The sequence below is a fragment of the Lachancea lanzarotensis genome, scaffold LALA0S03 (assembly GCF_000938715.1).
Source record: "Lachancea lanzarotensis genome assembly LALA0, scaffold LALA0S03, whole genome shotgun sequence".
In the NCBI taxonomy this organism is placed as follows: domain Eukaryota; kingdom Fungi; phylum Ascomycota; class Saccharomycetes; order Saccharomycetales; family Saccharomycetaceae; genus Lachancea; species Lachancea lanzarotensis.
Genome location: NW_019212881.1, coordinates 897,190 through 923,061, shown reverse-complemented (window position 1 = coordinate 923,061; position 25,872 = coordinate 897,190). Strand labels below are relative to the sequence as shown.

The 25,872-nt window shown below is 43.3% G+C and overlaps 13 protein-coding genes and 2 non-coding genes across 15 annotated transcripts, besides 1 other annotated feature; 9 read left to right on the top strand and 6 right to left on the bottom strand.

The window, feature by feature from the left end:
- Positions 1-37: 37 nt before the first annotated feature.
- Positions 38-1,036, top strand: LALA0_S03e10110g (LALA0S03e10110g1_1; the record flags this gene model as incomplete). Its single annotated transcript, XM_022773516.1, has 1 exon — positions 38-1,036. One exon carries the CDS (start codon positions 38-40, stop codon positions 1,034-1,036), a length of 999 nt encoding a protein of 332 aa, XP_022627982.1.
- Positions 1,037-1,509: 473 nt separating this feature from the next.
- Positions 1,510-4,587, top strand: ADP1 (LALA0S03e10088g1_1; the record flags this gene model as incomplete). Its single annotated transcript, XM_022773515.1, has 1 exon — positions 1,510-4,587. The coding sequence occupies one exon, from the start codon at positions 1,510-1,512 to the stop codon at positions 4,585-4,587; it is 3,078 nt and encodes a 1,025-aa protein (XP_022627981.1).
- Positions 4,588-4,762: 175 nt separating this feature from the next.
- RPC34 (LALA0S03e10066g1_1) lies at positions 4,763-5,695 on the top strand (the record flags this gene model as incomplete). The annotated part of the gene is made up of 1 exon (XM_022773514.1): positions 4,763-5,695. The coding sequence occupies one exon, from the start codon at positions 4,763-4,765 to the stop codon at positions 5,693-5,695; it is 933 nt and encodes a 310-aa protein (XP_022627980.1).
- An 835-nt stretch (positions 5,696-6,530) lies between these two features.
- RVS161 (LALA0S03e10044g1_1) lies at positions 6,531-7,328 on the top strand (the record flags this gene model as incomplete). Its single annotated transcript, XM_022773513.1, has 1 exon — positions 6,531-7,328. One exon carries the CDS (start codon positions 6,531-6,533, stop codon positions 7,326-7,328), a length of 798 nt encoding a protein of 265 aa, XP_022627979.1.
- A 248-nt stretch (positions 7,329-7,576) lies between these two features.
- Positions 7,577-7,649, bottom strand: LALA0_S03e10022r. The gene has a single exon. It is a non-coding gene; the product is annotated as a tRNA-Ala (tRNA).
- Positions 7,650-9,077: 1,428 nt separating this feature from the next.
- On the top strand, positions 9,078-12,683 carry LALA0_S03e10000g (LALA0S03e10000g1_1; the record flags this gene model as incomplete). The annotated part of the gene is made up of 1 exon (XM_022773512.1): positions 9,078-12,683. One exon carries the CDS (start codon positions 9,078-9,080, stop codon positions 12,681-12,683), a length of 3,606 nt encoding a protein of 1,201 aa, XP_022627978.1.
- Positions 12,684-12,975: 292 nt separating this feature from the next.
- Positions 12,976-14,592, bottom strand: SAT4 (LALA0S03e09978g1_1; the record flags this gene model as incomplete). The annotated part of the gene is made up of 1 exon (XM_022773511.1): positions 12,976-14,592. One exon carries the CDS (start codon positions 14,590-14,592, stop codon positions 12,976-12,978), a length of 1,617 nt encoding a protein of 538 aa, XP_022627977.1.
- A 1,247-nt stretch (positions 14,593-15,839) lies between these two features.
- On the top strand, positions 15,840-15,911 carry LALA0_S03e09956r. The gene has a single exon. It is a non-coding gene; the product is annotated as a tRNA-Pro (tRNA).
- A 521-nt stretch (positions 15,912-16,432) lies between these two features.
- Positions 16,433-17,857, top strand: CIT2 (LALA0S03e09934g1_1; the record flags this gene model as incomplete). Its single annotated transcript, XM_022773509.1, has 1 exon — positions 16,433-17,857. One exon carries the CDS (start codon positions 16,433-16,435, stop codon positions 17,855-17,857), a length of 1,425 nt encoding a protein of 474 aa, XP_022627976.1.
- A 494-nt stretch (positions 17,858-18,351) lies between these two features.
- On the top strand, positions 18,352-19,095 carry YCP4 (LALA0S03e09912g1_1; the record flags this gene model as incomplete). Its single annotated transcript, XM_022773508.1, has 1 exon — positions 18,352-19,095. The coding sequence occupies one exon, from the start codon at positions 18,352-18,354 to the stop codon at positions 19,093-19,095; it is 744 nt and encodes a 247-aa protein (XP_022627975.1).
- A 133-nt stretch (positions 19,096-19,228) lies between these two features.
- On the bottom strand, positions 19,229-20,923 carry LALA0_S03e09890g (LALA0S03e09890g1_1; the record flags this gene model as incomplete). The annotated part of the gene is made up of 1 exon (XM_022773507.1): positions 19,229-20,923. One exon carries the CDS (start codon positions 20,921-20,923, stop codon positions 19,229-19,231), a length of 1,695 nt encoding a protein of 564 aa, XP_022627974.1.
- Positions 20,924-21,217: 294 nt separating this feature from the next.
- MRPL32 (LALA0S03e09868g1_1) lies at positions 21,218-21,748 on the bottom strand (the record flags this gene model as incomplete). Its single annotated transcript, XM_022773506.1, has 1 exon — positions 21,218-21,748. The coding sequence occupies one exon, from the start codon at positions 21,746-21,748 to the stop codon at positions 21,218-21,220; it is 531 nt and encodes a 176-aa protein (XP_022627973.1).
- A 240-nt stretch (positions 21,749-21,988) lies between these two features.
- CDC10 (LALA0S03e09846g1_1) lies at positions 21,989-22,987 on the top strand (the record flags this gene model as incomplete). Its single annotated transcript, XM_022773505.1, has 1 exon — positions 21,989-22,987. One exon carries the CDS (start codon positions 21,989-21,991, stop codon positions 22,985-22,987), a length of 999 nt encoding a protein of 332 aa, XP_022627972.1.
- A 442-nt stretch (positions 22,988-23,429) lies between these two features.
- Positions 23,430-23,557: a sequence feature (centromere).
- A 192-nt stretch (positions 23,558-23,749) lies between these two features.
- On the bottom strand, positions 23,750-24,913 carry LALA0_S03e09802g (LALA0S03e09802g1_1; the record flags this gene model as incomplete). Its single annotated transcript, XM_022773504.1, has 1 exon — positions 23,750-24,913. One exon carries the CDS (start codon positions 24,911-24,913, stop codon positions 23,750-23,752), a length of 1,164 nt encoding a protein of 387 aa, XP_022627971.1.
- Positions 24,914-25,208: 295 nt separating this feature from the next.
- On the bottom strand, positions 25,209-25,751 carry RER1 (LALA0S03e09780g1_1; the record flags this gene model as incomplete). Its single annotated transcript, XM_022773503.1, has 1 exon — positions 25,209-25,751. The coding sequence occupies one exon, from the start codon at positions 25,749-25,751 to the stop codon at positions 25,209-25,211; it is 543 nt and encodes a 180-aa protein (XP_022627970.1).
- Positions 25,752-25,872: the final 121 nt, after the last annotated feature.

Genomic DNA, 25,872 nt, shown 5'->3' with positions numbered 1-25,872 from the left:
TAAGAACGCTAGGAACTTCAAATACATTGTGAAAACAATGAGATCATTAATTAGGCTTTTACATATCTCCACTTTATTACATGTCATAGAAGCCGTACTTGTGGGTCAGGATTTTTATGCAAGAACCCTAGACTCCAGACTGAGCCTTCGAAATATCGATTCTCGAAATCTGCTTCTTCCTTTCAATGTCACAAGGACCCCTGGAAGCTCGGGATCTTTCGAAGTCCGAAAGTTCATGGAAAATCATTTCGAGAATCTCAGTACACACTGGTCATTCGAATCAGATTGTTTCACAGCTAAGGGCCTTGAATTCTGCAATTTAGTTTTCACTTTGGGACAAAATGCCAGCAACTACTTGGTTTTGGCCGCTCATTATGACTCGAAGATTAAGCCAGAGGGCTTCATTGGAGCCATAGATAGCGCTATATCCTGCTCTGTTTTACTTTATGTTTCTGAGTTTTTGAGCAACTTTCTTGATTACTCTGTCGACCAATGGTGGTCGGATAAGAGAAAGCAGTCCCTCGAGGCGTTTGATGGAGTAAAAATAGTTTTTTTTGATGGTGAAGAAGCGCTTGACACCTGGACTGAAGATGATTCGATACACGGTGCTAAACATCTTGCTGCTGGTTGGAGTTCTAGCGAAAACATTAACAATATTGGGCTGCTCATTTTGCTTGATTTACTTGGAAGCAAGGAACATCTCAGGGTACCTAGTTTCTACTTAAAGTCGAATGAAGAATACAAGGCTTTACTGTCCATTGAAGCTCTAAATCAGAAGGAATTGCCGCATAAAGAAACCCTATTTGATGACAGCATTCTCGGATACCTGGAAACGAATCGTGTCATAGTCGAAGATGACCACATTCCATTTTTGAGTCGCGGCGTCCCTGTTTTGCATTTGATCCCCTTGCCATTTCCTTCGTACTGGCACACAATAGAAGATACCTTTGATAGAGTTGATGATACAAAAGTCCAGAATTGGGCGATTCTTCTTTGCGAATATGTGGCCTCTCGGGTTGCTCCGACAGTATGGTAAAATCTCCTGCATAAAACTTTTTAACGAGCCTAAAATGGGTCAAAAGCGCTTCATTCAAAACCTAAATGAAAGCAGGGTCCGTGGTACGAGTTGCAACGGCCCACTTTTCTACGTTACGAATACAGAACTAGGAGCGAAGGATTGTTACTTGATGTGGTTCTTAAGCTCATTTTCCACTAGCCGGGGGTCGAAAGCATTTTTCAAACAAATAGTATACCTTTATTCATCAAATTTGAGTGACAAAGACGTGCCTATGAAAATGGCTTCAGTAAGTTCGAAGTGTACTACGGGTATGCTGTCGCAAGCCGTACTAGACTTGCTACTGATCTGGAAACACATGACATCTTCGTGCAGGGTTATTTAGTCAGGGGATTTTAATATTAAATAAAATGCAGGGTGCCCTTTCCGCGTTGACAATTCCAAGAGAACAACACGGTTCACAACCTACCTCTTTTCTGGCGCGGGCTTGAACTATGTTCATTTTGAATGTTCGAAGACAGCTTAATGTGCTGAGTATGTTGCTTGCTCTCTTGGCAGTTCTGTCGAGCATGGCATTAGCTCTCAGCGAGCAACCTTTCGCAGAGTCCAGCATGGATTTGTGGGAACTGGCAAGAACACCGGACGATGGGGGTCAATGTCCTCCCTGTTTTAACTGCATGCTACCGGTTTTTGAGTGCAAACAGTTTTCCCGCTGTAATTCAAATACTGGTAGATGTGAGTGTCTAGACGGCTTTGGTGGGGACGATTGTTCGAAGCCTTTGTGCGGTGCGCTATCTGATGGTAACGATGGCAGACCTCCAAGAGATAACGATACTGAGAGCTGTCAATGTGAAGACGGCTGGGGTGGAATCAATTGTAATATATGCGAAAACGACGACGTTTGCGATGCTTTTATGCCAGAAGGGCTAAAGGGAACATGCTACAAGAACGGAATGATTGTCAAGAAATTTCATCAAGGTTGCGATGTCACAAATGCTAAAATTATACAAATATTGAATGGCAAAAAACCCCAGGTCACCTTTTCTTGCGACAAAGCTTCTGGGGAGTGTAATTTCCAGTTTTGGATTCAAGAGGTCGAGAGCTTCTATTGTGGGCTATCGTCTTGCGAATTCAAGCACGATCTTAGAACTAATTCGTCCAACTATCACTGCGAATCTGTACAGTGCAAGTGCGTGCCGGGAGAAATGCTTTGTGGGCAGAGTGGTTCGATCGACATCTCAGACTTCCTGACCGAGACTATCAAAGGACCAGGAGATTTCGGTTGCGACCTGAACACGAAAAAATGCAAATTCAGTGAGCCTAGTATGAACGACCTTATAACTACGATTTTTGGTGATCCTTATATCACACTCAAATGTGAGTCGGGAGAATGCATGCACTACAGTGAAATTCCAGGTTACGAGCAGCCATCCAAAGACAGTCTTTCCATGTTTCAGATCTTAGTGCTTTCTGCTACTTCGTTCCTTTTCCTTTCTCTCACAGTAATTGCCATTATCTTCGTCTCAAGGAGCCCATTCTTCAGTAGCCAACCTGTTCAATTGAGTGACGATAGCGACGGGGACGATGACTCCTTAAAATCTAGCTTGAGATCGACACTGACTTTCGAAGACATCTGTTATACTGTTTTGACGGATAAGGGAGAAACAAAGCTGCTGAATGGCGTAAGTGGATCTGTGAAGCCTGGCGAGATTTTGGCTCTGATGGGAGGGTCTGGGGCAGGAAAAACCACGTTGTTGGATATTTTGGCCATGAAAGACAAGACTGGTAAAGTAACAGGCTCCGTTAAAGTAAATGGATGCGAGCTTTCGAAACAGAAACTTTCCAAGATTATTGGTTTTGTTGACCAAGATGATTATCTGTTGCCTACATTAACAGTATATGAGACTGTTTTGAACAGTGCTTTGTTGCGTTTACCAAGGAAGATGAGCTTCTTGACGAAGCAAAAAAGGGTGTATCAGGTTCTCGAAGAACTTCGCATTTTTGATATAAAGGATCGGATAATAGGGGACGATTTCGAACGAGGAATAAGTGGCGGTGAGAAAAGAAGAGTATCAATTGCCTGTGAGCTTGTCACGTCTCCTTCCATCTTATTTTTAGACGAACCCACGTCAGGCCTGGATTCCAATAACGCAAACAACGTAATTGAGTGCTTGGTGCGTTTGGCCCTACATTACAACAGAACTCTTGTTCTGTCGATCCATCAACCTCGATCCAATATTTACAATTCATTCGACAAACTAATTTTGCTGAGTCAGGGTGAACTTGTCTACTCTGGTGTCGCGAGAGAAGTGAGCGACTTCTTGCGCAATAACGGGTACGAATGTCCATCAGACTATAATATTGCTGACTTTTTGATCGACATTACTTTTGAGGCGAAGAAGACATACACGAGAATCCTGGCTACGCCAGATGATATTGAATCCAACTTGCATGGTGAACATGCACATGACTTACCGGCTATTCAAGACAACAGGAAGGACTCTGCAACGGCAACTCAGGGTGAATGGGAACACTACGCTGCTCACAGAGACGAGCTGCGGTCTCTGTTGGATCGATCTGATGATGATCAAGGTCTAGGCGTGCTGAATACAAAGCTTTTACACTCTAAGTTCAAGGAGAGTCAGCAATTTGCAGGGCTAATGCAAGATATTGAAGCTATCAAGGATTCATCAACAGAAGACGCTGTAGAGGCTCTCAGTAGCGCGAAACCAGCGTCTTTCGAAGAGCAGCTTATGATTCTCTGCTCGCGATCCTTCAAGAACATTTACAGAAACCCCAAATTACTATTGGGAAATTATCTCGTTACTCTGCTGTTGGGTTGTTTTTTGGGCTTACTATACTATGATGTCGAGAACAACATCAGTGGATTTCAAAACCGCTTGGGTCTTTTTTTCTTTATTTTGACTTACTTTGGTTTCTTGACCTTCACCGGTTTGACATCGTTTTCATTAGAAAGGCTCATTTTTCTAAAAGAGCGCTCAAACAATTACTACAGTCCAATGGCTTATTACATCAGCAAAATTTTGAGCGACGTTTTACCATTGAGAGTCTTGCCACCAGTGATTTTGGCACTGGTCGTATATCCCACGGTTGGATTGAACATGGTGGATTCGGCGTTTTTTAAATTTGTCGGCATTTTGATCTTGTTCAACCTTGGTATTTCATTGGAGATTCTCACCGTTGGAATTTTTGTCGAGGACCTCAACAACTCCATTGTTATAAGTGTCTTGATATTGCTCGCTTCGTTGCTATTCAGCGGTCTCTTCATCAACACCAAAGACATCAGCAACATTGCCTTCAGATACCTAAAGAACCTATCGATCTTTTATTACGCTTACGAGTCTCTAATCATAAACGAGGTTAAGACGCTAATTCTGAAAGAGACCAAATATGGTCTTAACATCGAAGTTCCTGGAGCTACAATTTTGAGTACGTTTGGCTTTCTTGTCAAAAATTTCCTGTTTGACGTTAAGCTGCTTATTGTTTTCAACATGCTCTTCCTGGTTCTAGGTTACGTGGGCCTCGAATTGATTGTAGTAGAGAAGAAATGATTCCAGCATTAGGCGCGCTTTCACGTCTCAAACGTACCAAACTACGCGTCACGTGAACTTGTTAATGGAACCGAAAATCGAAAAATTTCGTATTTAATAAAAGTTAGTATATTTATTAGTATCTCGTCTCAGGAAATTTCCTAAACAACGCTTCTGTGGGAGGCCAGCATCAACCATGGAGGGCATTTTACTAGGCGGTCAGAGTCTATCTGACCGGGCTCAAACTTTGCATGGCAGCATGACTGCCAGAGGGGTGGGTGCCCTTTTTACACAGCTTGAATTAAAGGATTTAATAAATACATCGTCTCTTACTGATCTTATGTCCATAGTTCAGGAACTTTTAGACAAAAATCTGCTAAAGTTGGTCAAGCAAAATAATGAGCTTAAGTTTCAGGCGGTTGATATTGCAGAAGCTAAAAAAAAAGCTGCTATGACAGCTGACGAAGCTCTAGTCTATTCCTATATCGAAGCAAGTGGACGGGAAGGTATATGGACCAAAACCATCAAGGCGAGAACAAACCTGCACACACATGTAGTACTGAAATGTCTGAAGTCTCTCGAATCTCAGCGCTACGTGAAAAGCGTCAAAAGCGTCAAGTTCCCAACGCGTAAGATCTATATGTTGTACAATTTACAACCCTCTATTGAGGTTACAGGTGGTCCGTGGTTTACTGATAGTGAACTTGACGTAGAGTTCATCAACAGCTTGCTAACGATCGTGTGGCGGTTCGTTGCCGAAAAAACATATCCTAACGGATTCAATAACTTCACAGGCGCCAAGGAAGTTCTTTATGCATCACACGTCAATAACTTCGCATCCACTAACGATATTTTGAATTTCATAATCAGCGCCAAGGTTGCTAATGTCGAACTTTCAACTGCAGACATACGATCTCTGTGTCAAGTCCTAGTATATGACGACAAGCTCGAGAAAGTTTCTTTTGACTGTTACCGCATCTCCTTATTGAGCATCTTGGAAATGACGCAACCCGAAAAACAGTCCACCGAAGTCGCTGATAGTTCTTTCTCCATATTCAGGTGCCGTAATGCCATAGCTCCCTCATCGAACGACGAAGAAGCTATTTACATTGACGAATGGACGCTATGACACCATACTTTCAGGCACATATTCGCATTTCATAGTAGAACAAAGAAAACTTCGAGAGACCTTCGATTTGACTTATAGAAACTCTTCCAGCGTACCCAAGAGAAAATAGTACTGATCAGCTTTTACTCTCCCTACCGATACAAACCAACCCTCCTCCGAGTTGCTGGAAAACAAGATGTATTACAGGAATAAAGCAGTTTCGAAAATCAAAATTCAGTAGGGAACTTTGAATAAAACCTCCCGTTACTTCAGAAATGGGTCAGGGAGACATCCGGGATAAAGGCTTCCATGCGGCTCTACGACTTCTGTCGCAGTTTTTCGCTCGAGCCGCATAATCATTTTGGAAGAGGAAACGAATCTTTAGTTGAACAGTGATGCCAGCTGAAGAATAAAGCTGTCTGTGCGCTTTTCGCTGTACAATGGCAATGGTGGCCGGAGACATCACCTACTTTTTCGCACGCACAACTAGGTATCCACATCTGTGTACCTGGTTAAAGCCAAGCTGTAGACCCTCATGGCATCCTGCCCTATCTTGTACCCCTCTCTTTCACAGTGTATGACCAATTATTTTCGTGACTTAATGGTAATTTTCACACCCCATGGGCCGAACTCATCGTATATTCTCGAAGGATTGTCTCAGATAAGATCTCAAGTTGAAGCTTGATGGCTGTTCATCGATATCATTTTGTACTAAAGCGCCTCTAACTTTTTCTTAAAACATAATCTACACATTTAATACGTTTTTTTTGAAAGGGACATAGTATTGAGAACTCCATCGGGAGCCTCGAAACGCTAAAAGAGATTTGAAGTTCAAAGCAAAGAAGGGCTCACCGAAATGAGTTGGGGCGGGTTCAAAAAGGCTATTAACCGAGCAGGTAACAGTGTACTTATCAAGAATGTCGACAAGACTGTGGATAAAGAGTACGATATTGAAGAGCGTCGTTACAAGACCCTCGAGAGGGCAGGAAAGGAGCTGCAAAAGGAAGCTAAAGGTTACCTGGACTCTCTACGTGCAGTAACAGCATCTCAAGTGACTATCGCGGAAGTCATTTCAAGTCTTTACGACGACTCCAAGTCTGTGAGCGGTGGTGGCTATAATGTCGGAAACTATTACCTACAGTGCGTTCAGGACTTTGATTCAGAGACGGTAAAGCAGCTTGATGGACCTTTCAGAGAAACTGTACTGGATCCGATTACCAAATTCTCAACATACTTCAACGAGATTGCTGACGCAATTAAGAAGAGAGATCACAAGAAACAGGACTATGACGCAGCGAAAGCTAAAGTGCGTCGACTTATCGACAAGCCTGCCAAAGATGCCTCGAAACTTCCCAGGTCAGAAAAGGAACTTTCGATGGCAAAAGATATATTCGACAATTTGAATGATCAGCTCAAGACTGAATTACCCCAATTGGTATCTCTAAGAGTGCCCTATTATGACCCGAGCTTCGAAGCTCTTGTCAAAATACAGCTGCGATTTTGTACTGAGGGCTACACACGGCTTGCCCAAATCCAGCAGTACCTCGACCAACAATCGAGAGACGATTATGCTAATGGTCAGCTCGACGAAAAAATTGCGCAACTTTTGCAACAAATGAACAGTCTCAACATTTGTGCATTAGGCTTCAAGTGAAGGCTCCCAGCTTGCTCCAATCTAACTGAACATCCACCAAGGTGATATAAACTTTGGATGGCCGGCAATCTTATGTATGCTTCCGGGTTCTATGTTGTATTCACTAATCAGCCAGGTGCTTGTGTAGTCAATCACTAATTTACATGCTTCGAACCTCAATCGCCTTCCACCAGCTCAATTGAGAGGATGTGAGCTGGGTGGCAGTAAAGTAGCTGATTGCAGAAACATTTAGGAAATAGCAAAAAAATTGGACGAGACCGGAGTCGAACCGATGACCTCTCCCATGCTAAGGGAGCGCGCTACCAACTACGCCACACGCCCGAGAAGTTACTATTGTGTAAAATTAACTCTGCTAATAATGTGAAATGATGTCAGGAACTAAACCATAGAAAGCCCAAGATTGTAACGGATTGTTCAGAGAACATATTATCAAGAGAAAAAAAGGTGTTTCAATCTCATAAAAAGATCAGGCGCTGCAAATAAAACATGACAATGTGCTAAGATCTCTAGGATAGGATTGCCATCTTTATGAGATCGAACATCGATGTACAGAACGTAAAAATACAAGAAAAGGGTTTTTTGTGCTCAGTAAAATGTTTTCGTTCATGCGAAAGAGGTCAAGTAAAGTACCATGTGTAAATCTTGACCAAATGTTTAAATTGCTGAATATTTTATCCGGTCTGATGAAAGGGAAGTTATCGCTAAGTTCCACCTCTAATTTTAATCAATTAATTGGAACCTAAGCATAATTGAGGTACAGCGATTTTGTGAACAATAAAGTATGTCCAAAGTACGCGGGGTGTACTTCTGTGGAGGTCGTGTCGAAGTATGCCATTGATCACTTTCTTGGATGGCCGCCTCAAATTTCCATGTTCCATACAGAGACAGCGCTATATTCCTTTGAGAAGTGTACTTCCAGCCCCGAGTGTGGCTCTCCCTCAGTTTTCGTGAAACATAGTATAACGGTTACTTGATCTTGAACTAATGCGACAGTTGACAACATACATCCTGAAGTGCTGCGATAATGCACTTTCTAGTGATGCATTTTAAGCAATTGATGAGCGAATCATGTAGCATACAAGGAAAACATTTGACAATAGGTCTTCAACTCTGATGAATGAGGTTGAATATCGACATCGTATAGTTTCTTGTGGTTATCTAGCAGTATAACACACCAGATTAGTGCTGCCGTACGAGAATGAATTAAGCGATTGAATTCACGTAGAGGTCAATGCAAAAGTCAAAGCTTCCTGGAGTAAATATCAGGTACTGCAAAGGTTCCTTTTAGGAATGATGTGTTACGCCGCATGTTAGCTCAAGAAGACGATGAGAACCTCTGTCTTCCAAGAGCAATCACGTGGTAGTAACTGGTTTCGAATTTCTTCAGATAAAGGCACAAGATTTGTGCACATTATGAGGATGATCTACATGCCCTACTAAACACACGCCCTCCAACAAAAGCGACGAGAAAACTAGGAATCTTTTTCAATTTCTTGTCTTAAGCTTTCGTCTTTGCCCTCACTTCGATGTTCAGCTCTACGGCATATGGGAGTCACGTGTCAGAAAATACTGTCATAGTTGAAAAAGACGATCAATGTGCATGAAAATGATCAACGTTCCTTTATCTCAAAATATGTGCGCGGCCAATCCTCAACCCTAGCTCAGGTGCGCGGTGTGCTAATCTAAATGAATTTTGTTGGTTATCTGCTCACAAATCTCTTTCAAATTTCTATCATTATCTATTGAACAATGGTAGTCTCACGAGCGAACATCACACATCAATGGCTGTACCAGCTCTCCCTATGGGCGGTGCGACGTCCGTTATCCGCAATACTTATCCCTTTCGTCACAATCTTCATCATTGCGTATTCTACGCTAACAAAGCTGCCGCACGACAATGTTTTCATGGACCACTATTTGAGCAAGATTGAATTGGCGGTGGATGTCAGTGGGCTCTCGCCGAACTATTCGATGGCCCAGTTATGGATATCACGAGGAAATGATGGCAACATATTAAGAAAGGGGGCATTGATGGAGACCTTGGCTGTCCAAAACAAGCTTCTCGAGGATGTGCTCGAAACTTGTGAGGTGACCTGCGTGGAAACGCCCTACCAGTTATGGAACAGCTCCCTCGAGCTTCTGAGCAGAGACCCATATCCGCTTAGAACTTTGAACTCTAAAATTGACGAAATTCCACATAATTCTTTGAGAAATGCTTTGAAAGTTAACGGGTACTTTACCTCTGCACAAACTGTTGTCGTGAACGTCTTGACTCCGGCCGATAATCAGATTTTTTTGAGAAACTCATTGAACGATAATGTTGCTAAGCTATCCAAACTTTCTAACTCAACGGGGTATCAATTTTTCCACTCTTCAGCAAATACTGGCGATAATTTTGAGACCCTGTTGAAAGTCGATGTAGAATCCGCTACACGTCAAGATTTATTATGGGCAATGCTTATCGGTTTATTCTCTGCTCTACAGTTTTGGAAACACTTCAACAGGGTGACTATGGTGAACTCCAAATTAGGTGTTTGTGCGGCTCTTGCCGCGCAAATAGTACTTAGTGTTGCTGCCTCGAATACACTGACAATATTCTTCTTCGGCAAAAGAGGTGATGCCATTCCGTTCCCTCTGAGATGGTTCCCTATATTGATGATATCTTCGTGTGGCCTGCTTGAGAGGCTATCAAATACATCAGGTAGTGCTTTTGCTGACGGGCCACTTTTGCCAGATTCTAATACTGGCTCGGACTCTGACAATGCGTCAACTCCGAGTTATATTGATGCCTCTGTTCATTCTAGCTTTTCACTTTGCAGAACAGTAATGATTTCCCTGCTGTCGAGCGTAATTTTATTTCCTTTCAACAGGCGAACGAGCATTTATCTAGCCTTTGCATTTGTGAGCTGCATAGTCGTTCAAGCACTTGCTTTTACAGCAATATTGAGCTCGGATTACAATCGTCTGAAAAAACCTGAGCGGCCTTTCGAAAGCACCAATGGTGAAGCCAATGATACGTCCCTGGACGACGAACGCGCACATACTAGTAAGTTCAGTTTGACGGCTTATCTTTGGTCTATTCTGAATGGCAATACGACAATATACTCTCACTGTATCAGCGTTGTGATGTTCTCCCAGTACCTTACTAATCTGAGGTATCACTTGGTCAGGTCTTCATCGTCTCTGGTAGACATTTTGTTGCATTGGCGATTTTCGAAACTGGCTCTTTTTAAAACGTCTAGCTCTGTGTCGCTTGTTGAAGGAGACTCTATTCTTCAGCTAGTTCTAGCACATCATAAAACTGGAACGTATTACATTTCATGGTCAGCCGATGATAGAATACTTGCCCTAAAAAATGGCTTAAGTTCATTTAGAAATGGTCAGCAAGGTCTGATTGATGCCTTTCAGATGCCCCTCGTTTCATCTTACAAGTTCGACCTATATTTCTTCCTGGAGATCACCGTGATACTGGTGCTCGTCTCGTCTGTCGCGCTACTAGTCGTTCAGACGCTCTTTGACAAATTGCAGGCCTGGCCCCAACTAAAAGAACGCAGTACTAAGCAACGAGAAGCCAATTTTTCCCATGGGAGCTCTTCGCACTTGAATCCCCATAACAGCCCTTCTTTTCATGCCAAGGAGCTATCTCGAGGTGGACATACTTTAGATATTATGGGAATTTACACATCAGAGTCGCCCTTCATTATGTCGGTCGGACTTGATCGGAGGCTTTTGATATGGTCCCCTTTATCTAATCCGGTACCACTGCCGACAGAAATTCCTCTAAACAGACAGTTGTGGCCTGTGCTAACGGCCGTTACAAGTTCTAACGGCAATTTCACTGCGGTCTTTGGCAAGTCTGGTCGGATATCATGCTGGTCTAGGGAAAGCCTCAAATTTATTTGGTCAATGAAGCTTGATTTGTCGAATGTACATGTTCTTGAGTCTTTTTTCCGCACGAAAACGAGACCGGCTTTCATGAAAAAGCAAGCCAGATCTGCTCTCAAGCACCAGGCACGACAGGACGTACCTGCAAATGCCTTAAAAAGGCGGGGAAGCAACGCCTCGATATCTTCGACGAAATCGGCATCTTCTGCAACTCCTGCGTTTGCCTCCAAATATGAAGATAAGACATCACTTCTTGATACTGGAGACACAGAAGACATTGAACTGGTTCTCATCACTACTGATGGTGATATTCATGCAGTGGATATTAAGGGAGATGTGAAGAGTTCAAAAGTCACAAATTCTGCTTTTCCACTGGTATCCTGCAAGCGATTGGTTACACCGAGAGTAAACGATCGGCTCATCATTTGCGACACCGAAGGCGAGGTCTTTATATCCACTGTTGTGAACAATAAATGGAGACCCAGAAGGCTTGTTTTAGTAAGGAATTCTTTCAACAGGGGCCAGAAACTGATGACCCCAGCCACTTTGATGCATCATACAAATCAGGAACAAGAAGGAAAAATTGGAAGCTCAAGTTCATCTACTAATGGTATAATATCAACACTTCTGATACCGTTTGTGGGGATGCTTTTGCTCGTCAAGTCGAACGAGGCTGATCTAGTAGATGCTCAGACGGGAACCGTGATCAAGACGTTCAAACTTGCGAATTATATGCCAGGATCGCTTCGCATCTTTCATGACCAGCCTACGCATTGTAAGTTCTGCGGTAGCGCGTCCGTTTCAACTTTCTCAATTGCTTACACTGAGCGATATACGTCGACATTGGTTTTGAGCACATTCAAGCTTGAGAGTAGAACTAAGACAAGTATATGTCTGCGTGTAGAAAGAGATCCAAGAGAAATAAGATGCCTCGGGCTCGAGTCAGTGGTCGAGAAGAAGTACTGGCTTCCAGATATTGATAAATGGGATTCGACAGACAACAACGTAATAATTGGAATCAAAAAAAAGGAGAAGGACTTTGCGACCATATCTGGTTCGAAATCCATGATGAGAAGTGCGTCTGAAGGCATAAAGGCTGGCGAACTGAGATTGAGGGGAAGGCTCGAAAGCCGCAGTATGAAGCCCTCAAAATCGGTCGAATACAATATTCATGACATATGGGAAGGCTGGACAATGACAGCGAATGGACTGGTAACCTATTACAAGATTCCGGCGGGCATCAATGGTTTATTAACGAATAGAATTGGATCCTTTGAAAAGTTTGGCGCTAAAGCCATGGTTGCAGCTTTTGGCAATGTGATGAAACTGTTCTACTTGGGTCATGAGGAGCTCATCATGGCACCAGATGGTATCAGCCCTAATGAAGAGGAATCTGGACTGAAGTTTGTAAACAAAAGGCGACAGCGACTCAGTGATAAAAAGGTATCCATTAATTATGAACAATTTTGATGAGATGATACTTCAAGATGTACTAAAATTCAATTTCTATCAACAAGTTTGTTTAAGTACTCGAAGAAGCGCCCGCGCTTCTTTGGGGTAACTACCGTCACCATCTTCAACATTGAGGAGCTATTGTGAACCGCCTTGGTGTCCTTTAAATAATTCATGGTTCAAAAGCTTAGCAATCTTAAGGGTTTCGTGGTTGCAGGGTATAATACATAAAGGTAGATACAATAATATCACCAAAGTCCAAAAATATTTTGGAATGCATGCAATTGTGTGTGTAAGGCAATGACAACTATCATTCCTTGAGAGGCTGGCCCTCATGGCAACAATTGATTTCTCGTCCCCACTCACTATTCAAAATCTGTTTTCCACTTATTCTTCTGCTGGGAACTGGATCAAGAATGGAATAAATAACATTTCGGCAACGCGCCCTCTTTAATTTTTCGATTGGCTCGTAGCCAGCCTCGTCTTTCCTGCCGGTGAGGTACTTCATGAAAAACTCATCCTCTTTTTGAGCTGTGCTCCACAGCTGACGACCGCTCCTCATTGCCATGTATATTACTCCACACGCCCAGATATCCACTGGGCGTGGATCAAATTCGTCATGAGTATACTCCTCTGGCGCGATATAAGGACTCGATCCGCATACACCACCACTTAGATGGATGTCTCGTTCCCACGCCATACGGAAACATTCACTGTTCCCAAAGTCAGTAATCTTCAAAACGCCGTTTGATGTCAATAAAAGATTTTCAGGTTTCAGATCGCGATGACATACGCCCATGTCGTGCATATAAACCACACCTCTAATTAGCTGCTTGAAAAAGCAGTCTGCTTCCATGTATTCCAATCTACCAGCAGCGATGATCAAAGTAAACAAATCACCGCCGTGGCAATACTCCATGACCTGACAATAATCGCCTTTTGCGTCCTGAAACAAGTCGAGAGGCATGATGATATTGGTGTGCTTTAGAGAAGAAGAAATGCAAAATTCAGATGTCAGTCTTCGGGAGTATTTGTCGGGCGACTCTGTAGGCCTTCTCTTGAATTCTTTGACTGCGTAGAGCTTCTCGCCGTGAATCTCCTCAGGTGCCTTCTTGTGACAAATCCTAACAACGCCGAAAGCTCCTTTCCCGACAACTTCCTGACACCGCCCATATTTTTCAGCGAAGCAAGCTGAGTTTTCCTTTAATGTACGAATTGGGTCAGTTGCAGGACCTTTAATTTCGGAAGAGCGGTCTTGTTGCTTCTTATAAAATTTCTTAGGAGTCTGAGAAGCCCCACTGTAGATTTGATCCTGTTCGAAAGACGTAGCTTGTCGTACAAATCCAGAGAAGAGAGACGGTGGGTCATCAGGAATGCTTCGTGGGTTCTTTTTGTTCATCAAGATATCAGGAACTGCGGACTTTGCTTCGCCTCGCAGTTTCTGAGCGCCAAGAATATTTTTAATCATGCTGCTGAGCTTTTCTTGGCGTTTCGCATTCTTTAAATGGTGCTCGTGCATGTTGTTCTTCAACACAACAAACCGCCCAGAACCGGCAGAGGCCATAGCGGCTATGTTGAGAGAACTCACCGTGGGTTGCTCCACGTTCTCGGACCTTGACTTGTAAGTGGCAAGCGTGCTCTCGTCTTGAGAGCCATTTTGAGATCCACGTCCGCTGAGAGACGTTGCTGGAGAGCTGGGACTTGACGGTTCCGAACCATGGAGGGCTTTGTTGTGGGTGCTTTCTAGCGACAGTGACGAGTTGGTTGGGGAAGGGATCTGCGCATGTTTGACAGAAGACGAGACTTCACCAGACCCGAGACCCGTAGCAGGGGCGCTTTTCCCAGCTCCAAAGATTTTGCCAATTTTCGATGACAGGCCATTTTTGCGGCTTTTGATCGGCGCTGCTTCTATTGAAGAGGCAGTCATCTTTTGTAATGCAAAGGGATGTGGTGTATTTGATCTTTTCCTGTGACGTGGGGACCTGAACGTATGCTCTCTGGTTTTTGTTGCAAGGCCGGATGAGATAGTCGAACCTAATGGGGGAGTCGAAATGGCCCTGAAAAAGCAGCGTTCACCAAACAGCAGAACGAACGCTCAAACAGACACCCTAATTTCTGGTTTCGCGGTGTTTCCCTATGAACGAGTAGCTTTTCCTAAGCCTTTTGAAGGAAAAAGTTTCGCTTTAAATTCTGTGTGCCTCTCTGCTGCGATTCGCCCTCTTAATAATGTACTATGAGGCTTGCTTTGAACTGTCTTGTCCTACTCTAAGATTCGGTTAAAAAAGAACGCCACCTACTATAAGTTTCTTGATATACTTTGGTATTGTCACTCTCAAATTTACTTGAAACTTTGACCTCTGATTATAAAAAGAGTTCTCCCCGTCACTTGATGCGTTCTGACTTGCCCCATCGCCGCTGTTCTTGAATATTCCAAATTTCCTCTTTTTTTCTGCGGATTAATTTTCAAGAAATTTTGTGAGGGCACGCAGCTGACATGGCGCGTCGTGCTGGGCACGGTGAACAAAGCGATGAAAGCGGGAAAACTATCCAAAAAAAGAATTAGAAAAACAAGTGGGACTCACCAGAAAAAAAATAAAGGTAGTGGTAGCTCTGGGTTTAGATAGCACGATTGTTTCACCGCCGGGGAACGGCGAAAAAAACGTCGGATTTACAATCGTTATGGTTGTTTTTTTTTCAAGAGTTGCCTGACTGAGACAATTCACTCGTCATCAGATGCACGTTACTAAAGTCGAAGCGACGTATGCAATTCTACGAGCCATACGTGAGAGAGCGAGAAACTTTGACTCAACGTCCGTGCATGTGCAAAGGAGAAACTTGGGTTATGCGACTGTTAAGAAATGGGAAAATGCCAACAGTATGGAACTGAAATCGACAGTGGGCATTCGCTGACGGACTGGACTTACCCACGTACTTGAAAACGAAAACCAAGGAACAAAACTGGAAACAACAGTAGGCCGAACCAAAATAAAACAAAACAGGAATACCTACTCCGGGACATCAAGAATTTTTGACTGTCGAGAAAACCCGCGACAATTTCAAACAAACGGTAAAAGACTCAGTTTCTTGGCCCTCGAAACTATCATGGAGCATCCCGTGGCCGTTTGTTTTCTTAGTGATGCAATCTTAGGGCCTCGTCTTCCATCCAAATTTACAGGGCGTGTGGTCTAGAGGTATGATTTCCGCTTAGGGTGCGGGAGGTCCCGGGTTCGAGTCCCGGCTCGCCCCATAATACTTTTTTTTCCATTCGCTTTTGCATATGATTGTTTCATTCCAGTTTTCTTCGCTATGTTTGCACACAAGAAGTCTTAACGTTACGTCTCCGTTTCCTATCTGTTCAGGTACTGCTGTGTCTCTCCTCTATCTTGCGCCTCCAATCCTGAACCGTTTTCCGCTATTATGTCTCTCTACGAATGATAACTGTCCAAGGTCACGCCCAATTTCGATATCGGAGCCTGAACAAAAAATGCCCATACAGCGTGACAGCAATGATTCCCGCGCAGTCGCGGTTAAGTAAGCGAAACTGTGACCTTGTGGAGCCGAGCACGGACAAAAACTATATAAGCAAGACAGTGGTGAAAATATTCGTCTTACCATCAATCATCGAAAGACGGTACGTTTGGGATCAACTACGTGCATTTATTTATTATTACGCTCGTGAAGTCTTAAAAGTAGAGTTTGCATTAATTGTGGTAAACTTCAATCAACAACTTGGTCTTAACAATTACCCTAAATTTTCACAGTAGAGCATGTCCCTTTTGGTATCATACAGAAACACACTAGCACGCGGTCTGCTGCAGAAGCCTTTGACAGCTGCTGTTGCTGGCTTGAGTGCCACACGCTACTACAGCAATGGCGAAAAAACACTAAAGGAGCGTTTCGCAGAGCTTTTCCCCGCTAAAGCTGAAGAAATCAAACAACTCCGCAAAGAACACGGAAAAACAGTGATCGGAGAAGTGCTGCTGGAACAAGCGTACGGTGGTATGCGTGGTATTAAGGGTCTGGTGTGGGAAGGTTCCGTATTGGACCCAGAAGAGGGTATTCGTTTCAGAAATCGCACCATTCCAGATATCCAAAAAGAGCTTCCAAAGGGTGCTGGTGGCTCTGAGCCGCTTCCAGAAGCTCTTTTCTGGCTGCTGCTGACGGGTGAGGCCCCAACTGAATCCCAGGTTAAGGCTCTTTCCGCAGATTTGGCCTCGAGATCCGAACTTCCAGAGCACGTTTCCCAGCTTCTGGACTCGTTGCCTAAGGACTTGCACCCAATGGCTCAATTTTCGATCGCAGTGACTGCTTTAGAGAGCGAATCCAAGTTTGCCAAAGCCTACGCCCAAGGTGTCTCCAAGAAGGATTACTGGAACTACACATTCGAGGACTCTTTGGACTTAATCGGTAAACTGCCAGTGATTGCATCAAAGATTTACCGCAACGTTTTCAAGGATGGCAAGCTACCAAGTGTCGACCCTAACGCCGATTTCGGTAAGAACTTGGCTCAGCTTCTTGGTTTCCAGAACGAAGAATTTGTTGAGCTCATGAGATTGTACCTAACTATCCACGCCGACCACGAAGGTGGTAACGTCTCCGCTCACACCACCCATTTGGTTGGTTCGGCTCTATCGTCTCCATACTTATCCTTTTCTGCTGGTTTGGGCGGCCTTGCTGGCCCATTGCACGGGCGTGCCAACCAAGAAGTTTTGGAATGGTTGTTCAAGCTCAGAGAGGAAGTCAAGGGTGACTACTCCAAGAGCACTATCGAGAACTACCTATGGGAAACGTTGAACGCTGGTAGAGTTGTTCCAGGCTATGGTCACGCCGTTTTGCGTAAGACGGATCCTCGCTACACCGCTCAACGTGAATTCGCCCTAAGACATTTCCCAGACTACGACCTATTCAAACTTGTCTCTACCATTTACGAGGTCGCTCCTGAGGTGTTGAGTAAGCATGGTAAAACCAAGAACCCATGGCCAAATGTGGACTCACACTCCGGTATTCTGTTGCAGTACTACGGCTTAACTGAGGCTTCTTTCTACACTGTATTGTTTGGTGTATCTAGAGCTTTGGGTGTTCTTGCCCAACTGATCATCGACAGAGCCGTTGGCCAACCTATCGAGAGGCCAAAGTCATTCTCTACTGAGAAATACATCCAACTCGTCAACGCGATCAACGCCAAGAAGTGAAGTTTTCTTTTCCCATGAGTCGTGATCACCAATCTATTATTTGTACACTACATATAAAAACTTAAGGGTATAAACTTGAATGAATTTGCAATACCGAAACCTGAAATACATGTCGAGAAATCGCAAAGCTAATGTTACTTATTTATTTACCCCACTTTCGAATCCCACATTTCACAATTTTATCTTGTCAAGCATTACTGTCAATTCTATAATTACAAGCAACTCTTATCGCGCCTTCAATAAGGTATATAATAGCGACTGTCAGTTTACATTTACGCGTCTTATTAAGGGTTTTCAAGCAATTACTAAAAGAGTACTAATATTACTTCCCGGATTAATATTTCATTTTTAGGTTGCTCGAAAAATCAATAGTAATATATATAATATTGAAGGTAGGTCCCTATTTACCAGAAAATTATAAAAACAACACACTACCCGTCTATCGGTTCTTAAAAACATCAACGAGGAAGAACAACCCATTGACAATCAAAACCATGGTCAAAATCGCTATCATCACTTACTCAATGTACGGCCACATAGATACCGTGGCCAAGTCCCTCGTCAAAGGAATTGAAGCAGCAGGAGGAAAAGCGGACCTTTTTAGGGTCGAGGAAACTTTGCCCGATGAAGTGTTAACCAAAATGCACGCTTCTGAGAAGCCTGACATCCCAGTCGCAACTGCTCAGACGCTAGTAGAGTACGACGCTTTTTTGTTTGGAATTCCCACCAGATATGGAAATGTTCCAGCTCAATGGTCAGCTTTCTGGGACCGGACCGGCGGCTTGTGGGTGAAGGGATCCTTGCAGGGTAAGCCAGCTGGTATCTTTGTGTCAACTGCTTCCTACGGCGGTGGACAGGAAACCACCATCAAAACCGCATTGACGTACTTGGTCCACCATGGGATGATTTACATTCCTGTAGGTTACAAGAACACCTTTGCGGAGCTCTCTAACGTGGAGGAGATCCACGGTGGCTCGGCTTGGGGTGCTGGCACTCTGGCCAGTAGTGATGGCTCGCGCACACCAAGTGAGCTTGAATTGAGAGTGGCGGTTGCCCAGGGTAAGGCGTTCTACGAGATTGCCCAACATTTCCCTTTGGCAACCACGAAGCAAACCACTGCCAAGCCAGCTACGTCTGACGAGAAAAAGGCGACCTCTCAAAGAGTAACTCAAACTACTGCCACCTCTGAAAAAAAAGACGCTGACAAGAAGCAAAATGGCTGTTGCGTAGTCATGTAATAAGTTTCTACTAAGAGCTAACTTATTTGGACTAGAAGGAAAAAAGAATCAAATCATGGCGTCCCTTTGTCGGGTGTAATTCTATAATTGTAACGAAAATTTGTGTAGCGATGTTTTTTGTTCTCTTACGCGGTTATTCAAGTGCGAAACCAAAACTAAAGCCTGAGCTTGAATCTGACGCTAGGTTGTTCCAAATTTCCGATGCTTTAAGAGCCTGAACGGCGGCCACTTGCTTTTCTTTTGCAGCTTGCAGGCTCAAGTTACTACATTCTTTCAGTGCGCGAGGTAAGCTAACCCCAAATTTTGAAGCTCTTAGGAGCTCCACAAAAAACTCGTAGATTGGCAATTCTGAGTTTCCATCAGAGAGACCACAATCTCCATTATCCAGATCAATATCAGCACATGCGGCTTTGAAATTCTCAAGCTTTTCAAAATTGAGGACCGAGTCCTCGTCCGCCGCCCTTTCATGCGAACATAAAAAATGCTCGATCGCAAGCAAAGTATCTTTCAAATGAAATCCTGAAATCTGGGACCTTTTAAAACTGAAAAAATGGAGAGCTTTAGAGAGGACTGGGCTGGGTACGAAGTTTTCCGTTATTGCGACAGAATCAGTTAGGTTTATCACAGTGTGCCACCATCCTGAAGGGACATATATGCAATCTCCTGGAAAAGTGACCGTTATGATGCACTTTCTATCCTCTGCTAGTCTCACAGCGTCATTGTAGAAGCCTGACAAGACCCATTCTGCAACACCTACGGGCGATGTCACCTCCTCTTCTTCCTCGTCAGTTGACACACCCGGTGGCCTTACATTAGGAGGCAGCATAACCCATAACTTTTTCCCAGACAAAACGGTATTCCACGCGCTTGTATAATTGGGGTCCTTATGAAATGTTGAACCACTTCCTCGAGGTCCAGCGATCAGCCATCGATGATCGGGCCTGCACTGAATATCGTTGTTTTGGAATACCTTGAATAGGTCATTTTGAAAAACCTTTGGGGCTTCATACTCTTTCTGTATTTGGCGGATAGCTTCGCTGTTGCAATCAAAAAGGTACAATGGAGACTCGTCACAGTTTTTTCGAAAATAATCCGCGTAAAATGATAGCGACCACTTTACGGCCTCTTGCCGAAATTTCGTCGAGCCAAACTGATTCAGAAGACTTTTTAATGTCCAATTTGGCCATCTGCCCCGCGCGTTCTTGCTCTGTAAAATAAACGGCTTATCAACATGATATTTTTCGAAATCGCTCAACACAAAATGTTCTTCATTGATTCTCTCAATGCCATGGCCGGAGCTTTGATCGATGTTTTTATCTCTAGTTACCTGCTCAGCCTGTATGACTTTTCGAAATAGGTGCTCGAAATCTATTTGGGAACATTGGTACGGTCTGTACAAGTGATCTGAGAACACTAGATCATGCACATGAATCAAAGCCTCTTCATCTGATCGTAAAACTGTTTTTCTCCAGCTTCCTCTCCATTTCTTACAACCAAATGGGTAGATGCCCGCGTTTGGTTTTTCAAGACTTTCTTCCAAAACGATGAATTTGTCGACGTAAAGCTTTCTCCACAGTTCTTCGCTGTAGGTGTATGCGTATAAAATTCTGGATGCGTGTCCCAAATGAAGCAAGTCAAGTGGGGACTCCAAAAGTGATATGATATATATCAACACCTCCTCATCCAGACAGCTGAGGCTTCCGAGCAACTCGCTTCTCTTTCTCTTCTCTACCGCTCCACTTTTTCCTAGCAATGCGTTCCCCGATGGCTTGACTCCTAAAGGATGGCTAGGAGCAAAAGTCTGTGCATTCACGCGGTAGCCGTTCATGATAAAGTTTCTATTTGAACTTCGCGCGACGACTCATAGACGTTACCGCTGAAATTTTGCAATGTCAGTTTTTCTTGACAGTAAATATCGTTTCTACAAACATGAGATCAGCGAAGAAGAAAAATTGAACAGCGTTCCGCTTCTGAGTACGCAGAACTTGTTCTATACAAAGTACAGGACGAAGCTCGTGTGGTTGTCATGAATTCGAATTTCAAATATATATACAGGCACTCCTACATTTCGCAAATGAATGGAAAGGATTCGGTGATTTAGGCTATCGCTATCCTTAACGACTTAATGTTTCACAGGAAGACTCCGCATGCGACGTTCCAAATAACTGTCCCTGTCTTTGAGCTTTTTCATATATTCAGTATCCTTCTTCCCGGGATATATGATTCTTCGGTCCAGGTCGGACAAATTTACTTCCTGTTGTGGTTCTGGAGTTTCCTTGGCTGTGTGAGTTTTCCAAATGTGACGGATCTCACCCACACAATGCATGCAAAGGGTGTTAGCCCTCTTAAAATGACCGCATGAAGGACAACGATTGAGGTGATGTAACATGTCTAATTGCTTCCTCCCTGGTCCGTATAACTTCTGCCTTTTCTTTTGATGCGACACCTTTTTCTTCGGGACAGCTAGCAGAGTACCATTCATATATGTTTCGTTGATGCTCTTAGGTGCATCATCAGAGCCCTCCCCAAGGAGCTCGAGCAGCGTACGAGGAAGAACTAACGGGGGCAAGGCAACTCGGAGAGCAGCTGGCAAGCTGAGTAGTGACGACACCCAGACTGTAGCATTTTTATTGAATATCGAGATAACAGACATGATAATTCTCCCTCGCTGCCTCGAATTCGCAATCTCACAGAGAGCTCTTATTAGCGGTAGAATGCATTTCGCTTGGAAATTGGCACACTTCTTGATTCTAAAATTTTCAGATCGCTAGAGACGGGTGTAGATCTGAATCTGAAGGCGTTCATGTTTGTTATTTAATTCATCACATAGGAGTATTCTCCTCAGTTCAGCACGCGTGAAAAGGTCAGCAAGAATAGCCTTAAAACTTTCGTGATGTCCGCCAATTCATCAGTTGAGGTTTCTCATGTTACACCAAGAGGTTATGTGGGTTTTGACACCATTACAAGCCAAATTGAGCATCGTCTGTTGAAAAGAGGCTTCCAATTCAACGTTATGGTTGTCGGCCATTCAGGGCTGGGGAAAAGTACTTTGATAAATACCCTTTTTGCCTCGCATTTGATTGATCCCGCGACTGGTCGCGATATCTCCAAGGACCCAATTACAAAAACTACCGAGATCAAAGTTTCAGCGCATTCTTTGGTGGAAGACAGGGTCCGCTTAAATATCAATATCATTGACACCCCAGGATTTGGAGACCAGATAAACAACGAAAGAGTTTGTGAACCAATTGTAAAGTACATTAAGGAGCAGCACTCTCAATATTTACGCCGGGAACTGACCGCTCAACGCGAAAAGCTAATCCCTGACACAAGAGTTCATGCTGTTTTGTACTTTATCCAGCCAAATGGCACGGGTCTCACTCAACTTGATGTGTTCGCGCTCAAGAGACTCACCGAGATCGCCAATGTCATTCCTGTCATCGCCAAAGCCGATGCAATGACTATGGATGAGAGAACTACTTTCCGAGAAAGTATACAGCAGCAGTTCGAGCACTACGGCTTCAAGATTTACCCATACCAATCAGATGATTTGACTGAAGAGGAAATTGAGTTGAATGAAAGCATAAGATCAATCATTCCTTTTGCTGTTGTCGGCTCTGAAAAAGAGATTTCCATCAATGGAGAGCTCGTTAGAGGCAGGAAAACCCGGTGGGGAGCCATCGCAGTAGAAGACATTAATCAGTGCGAGTTCGTCTTTCTAAGAGAGTTCTTGATCAGGACTCACCTTCAAGATCTGATTGAAACAACTGCCCTTGTTCACTACGAAGGCTTCCGGTCGCGGCAATTGATAGCTCTCAAGGAAAATGCATCCAGTCGTGCCTCAGCAGCTCATATGTCCCAAACATCTTCTACCATGCTCCAGCAGCGATAGAAAAAAAACCACTCGCTATGCCCAGATTATGGGCCTACCGTCAGCAGCATGACATTTAATGGAAGACAACATAACTCCACGTGATTACGAAATGAAAGAGAACACTCGAATTTGAGAGTGCACGTGTTTAGATAAAGATAGTTCACTTCACACTAGTGCTATTCCAATAGCATGCTGCTGCTGCAATGATATGTGTATGGTATAAACCTGTATCAACCGTTTCTCAGGGAACCAAAAATCTTTGGGATTATTTTTCCGCCCTACTAATTTTTTGCTTGCGTGCACGGGGTGACGACTTGATCCTCCTCCTACAGTTCTCATGTTTCGATTTTTACTGCATACCTGTTAATTTTCCACGTTCTACGTACGTAAGCATCGTGATTGATTTGTGGTCCAAACAAAATTTATTTCTCGTAAGCAATTGTATCTTTTGATAAGCTATAATACCTTTTCGGAAACTGAACACAACTACAATAATTGATATTTTTTTATAATTAACAAAGTTAAAGTAAAAACAGCAAACAATAAATACTTTTTTAAAAAACAGTACAAAATCTTGTCACATGCGCTAAAAATAAATATTTTAATAATTTTTTTGGCGTTATTTTTGTATTGGTTGAAAGCAGCAGCACTACACGTTTGAAGCATACGAAAAGCTCGGTGTTATGAAGTCGCTTACAATTCTTGTATATCACTCACTCGACGCTAAATAATATGTAATTACCATTCGGCCCTCTCCTATGTATGATGTGTCGCAATGGTTTAATCATCATCCGACTCTATATCATCGTCCAGATCGGGAATTGGAAACTTCAGGATACAGGCAAGGCCGGTGAGTTTCTCTAACTCCTCACCCGAGCTATGTAAAGAGCTGAAAACGTAAACGGTCCCACCAGCTTTTTCCACCGCTTGGGTAAGATCCACGCTGCTTTTCCTTACTTTGATGTCGTTCGCGCGTAGCAACCCGTCAGTGATAAGTAGTGTATCAATCGCACCCATTTCGGAAGCTTTCGCCACCTCTGCCTGACCATACCACGCCTTGAAATCATCATTGTTAAGGTGTTGTAGGAACTCATCCATGATTAGCGCTTCCTTTGAGTTCCTGGCGTCTTGAAGCCTGGAAACATATGCTGGGTTTTTCAAGACTTCACTTATCCCCTGCAGATAACCTGTAGAACAGTGAGCTACCAAAAATCTTGGCCTAGCGTTCAGTATTATTTTATTATTATCTTCCTGTGCGTACTGCATCACTTTATCGAAAAGATTTTTGGCATAAAAACCTGGCGAGCATAAAATGATAACTTTGAGTTTCTCAAACTCGAAATGTCTTTTCATAGATTCGTACGTCCCTTTGTAGAATTTCTCGATTTTTTCATCGAATTTTGCAGCATCAGTGCTTCTCTTTTTCTTCGGTAGGCTGTACTCGATTTTGTTCTTCAATATCGTACTGAAAGAACTCAATAAACATATGTGAGAAATCCCCTCCTGCAAGCAAACAGCAGCAATATCCGAACGACTTTCTGGGGTACAAGCATCCTTCAGTTGCTTGGCCACAAAAGTATTATAATCCTCCTTAATCAAAGTGAAAGGATATTTATAGTTTATTGTAAAACTGAAGAATTTGCCAGTTGGAACATCGATGTTGGCTTTGCCGGTGTCATCTTCCGTGGTGACTCCTTTGTATCTTAAAAATTCATGTTGAGGTTCAAACTCAGAAGAAACAACTTTTAAGCGTAATCTAACGAGATCAGTGTTTTTTTTCTTTCCTGAGCTATCAACCTTGTCTGTCACAAGCTTTTTAAAGATCAATTCGTCGTCCGTATTTATGACGTTATAAAGACTGAACAAATCTTCTTTATCCTGAGGAAGAAGAGTGATTTGCTCAGAGTTATTACCATTTCCTTTCACTTGCTTGATGAGTTTCATAGCAGACTTCGTTGGATTTGTTCATGGCTAACTTAATACTGGATGAACGCACTTGTTTTGCTCATAATAAATAAAAGTAGTAGGCTTTAGTATTCGAAAAATGGGTTCAAACGATCTTCGTGAACGAAATATCGCGATCGAGTCAACCAAAATACAGGTAATGAATGCAACACCCGTCTTCATTTGTGGAGTAGTTACCGTTATATAATGATAGTGGAAGTGTAGAGACGGCATGCACTTTTACGGTTCACACAGTCGCAACCCAAAAATCTTGCTTCGTCTATACACTTTGACCTCAGTCCCGGGGAGTGTATCTTTTCTTCCCGATGTCGAGCGGAATGTACTTGTACTTTATCATGTGCTGAATTTGTCTCCGCATAGTCAATGCGAATAAGAGGATGAAGTACATAACGAGAATTGGCCAGAAGACTGGTATGTCAAAGATACGGAAAAGAGTCAGAATTGAGCACAAAACTAGGGCTCGAAATGAGTTATACCAAAACTTAAACTCTGGCAGTCTTCTTATAAAAGGTCTGAATTCGTCCACTCTCTCGCCAGATTCGAGCTCGTTATTTTCTTCATCCTGCTGTAGTGAAACATCAAATTTCGGTGTCAAAAAACTCAAAAACTGGTTGAGCAGGTAGATCGCCAGTCCGTAACAAACCACGTACCACCCCTCTCCATAAGCAACTCGCAGGAAGAAGGCGATCAAACCAAATCCTAGCGCGCCCCATCTGTACTTTACATGGGGGGTCAAGCGATCCATATACATTTGATACGTAGCCTTGTATTTGTTGACCATGGCCAGCGTTTGTTCACGCCTATCTACCTCACTCATTGCTACTGTTGCTTCCTTGAATTTCTGATAGTTGTAGAAGGGTTTGTATTTTAAAGACTTGAAGAACAAATTAATTTATTTTTCTTGTCTATTTTGCAAATCCAAATAAATAGTGAAGGTT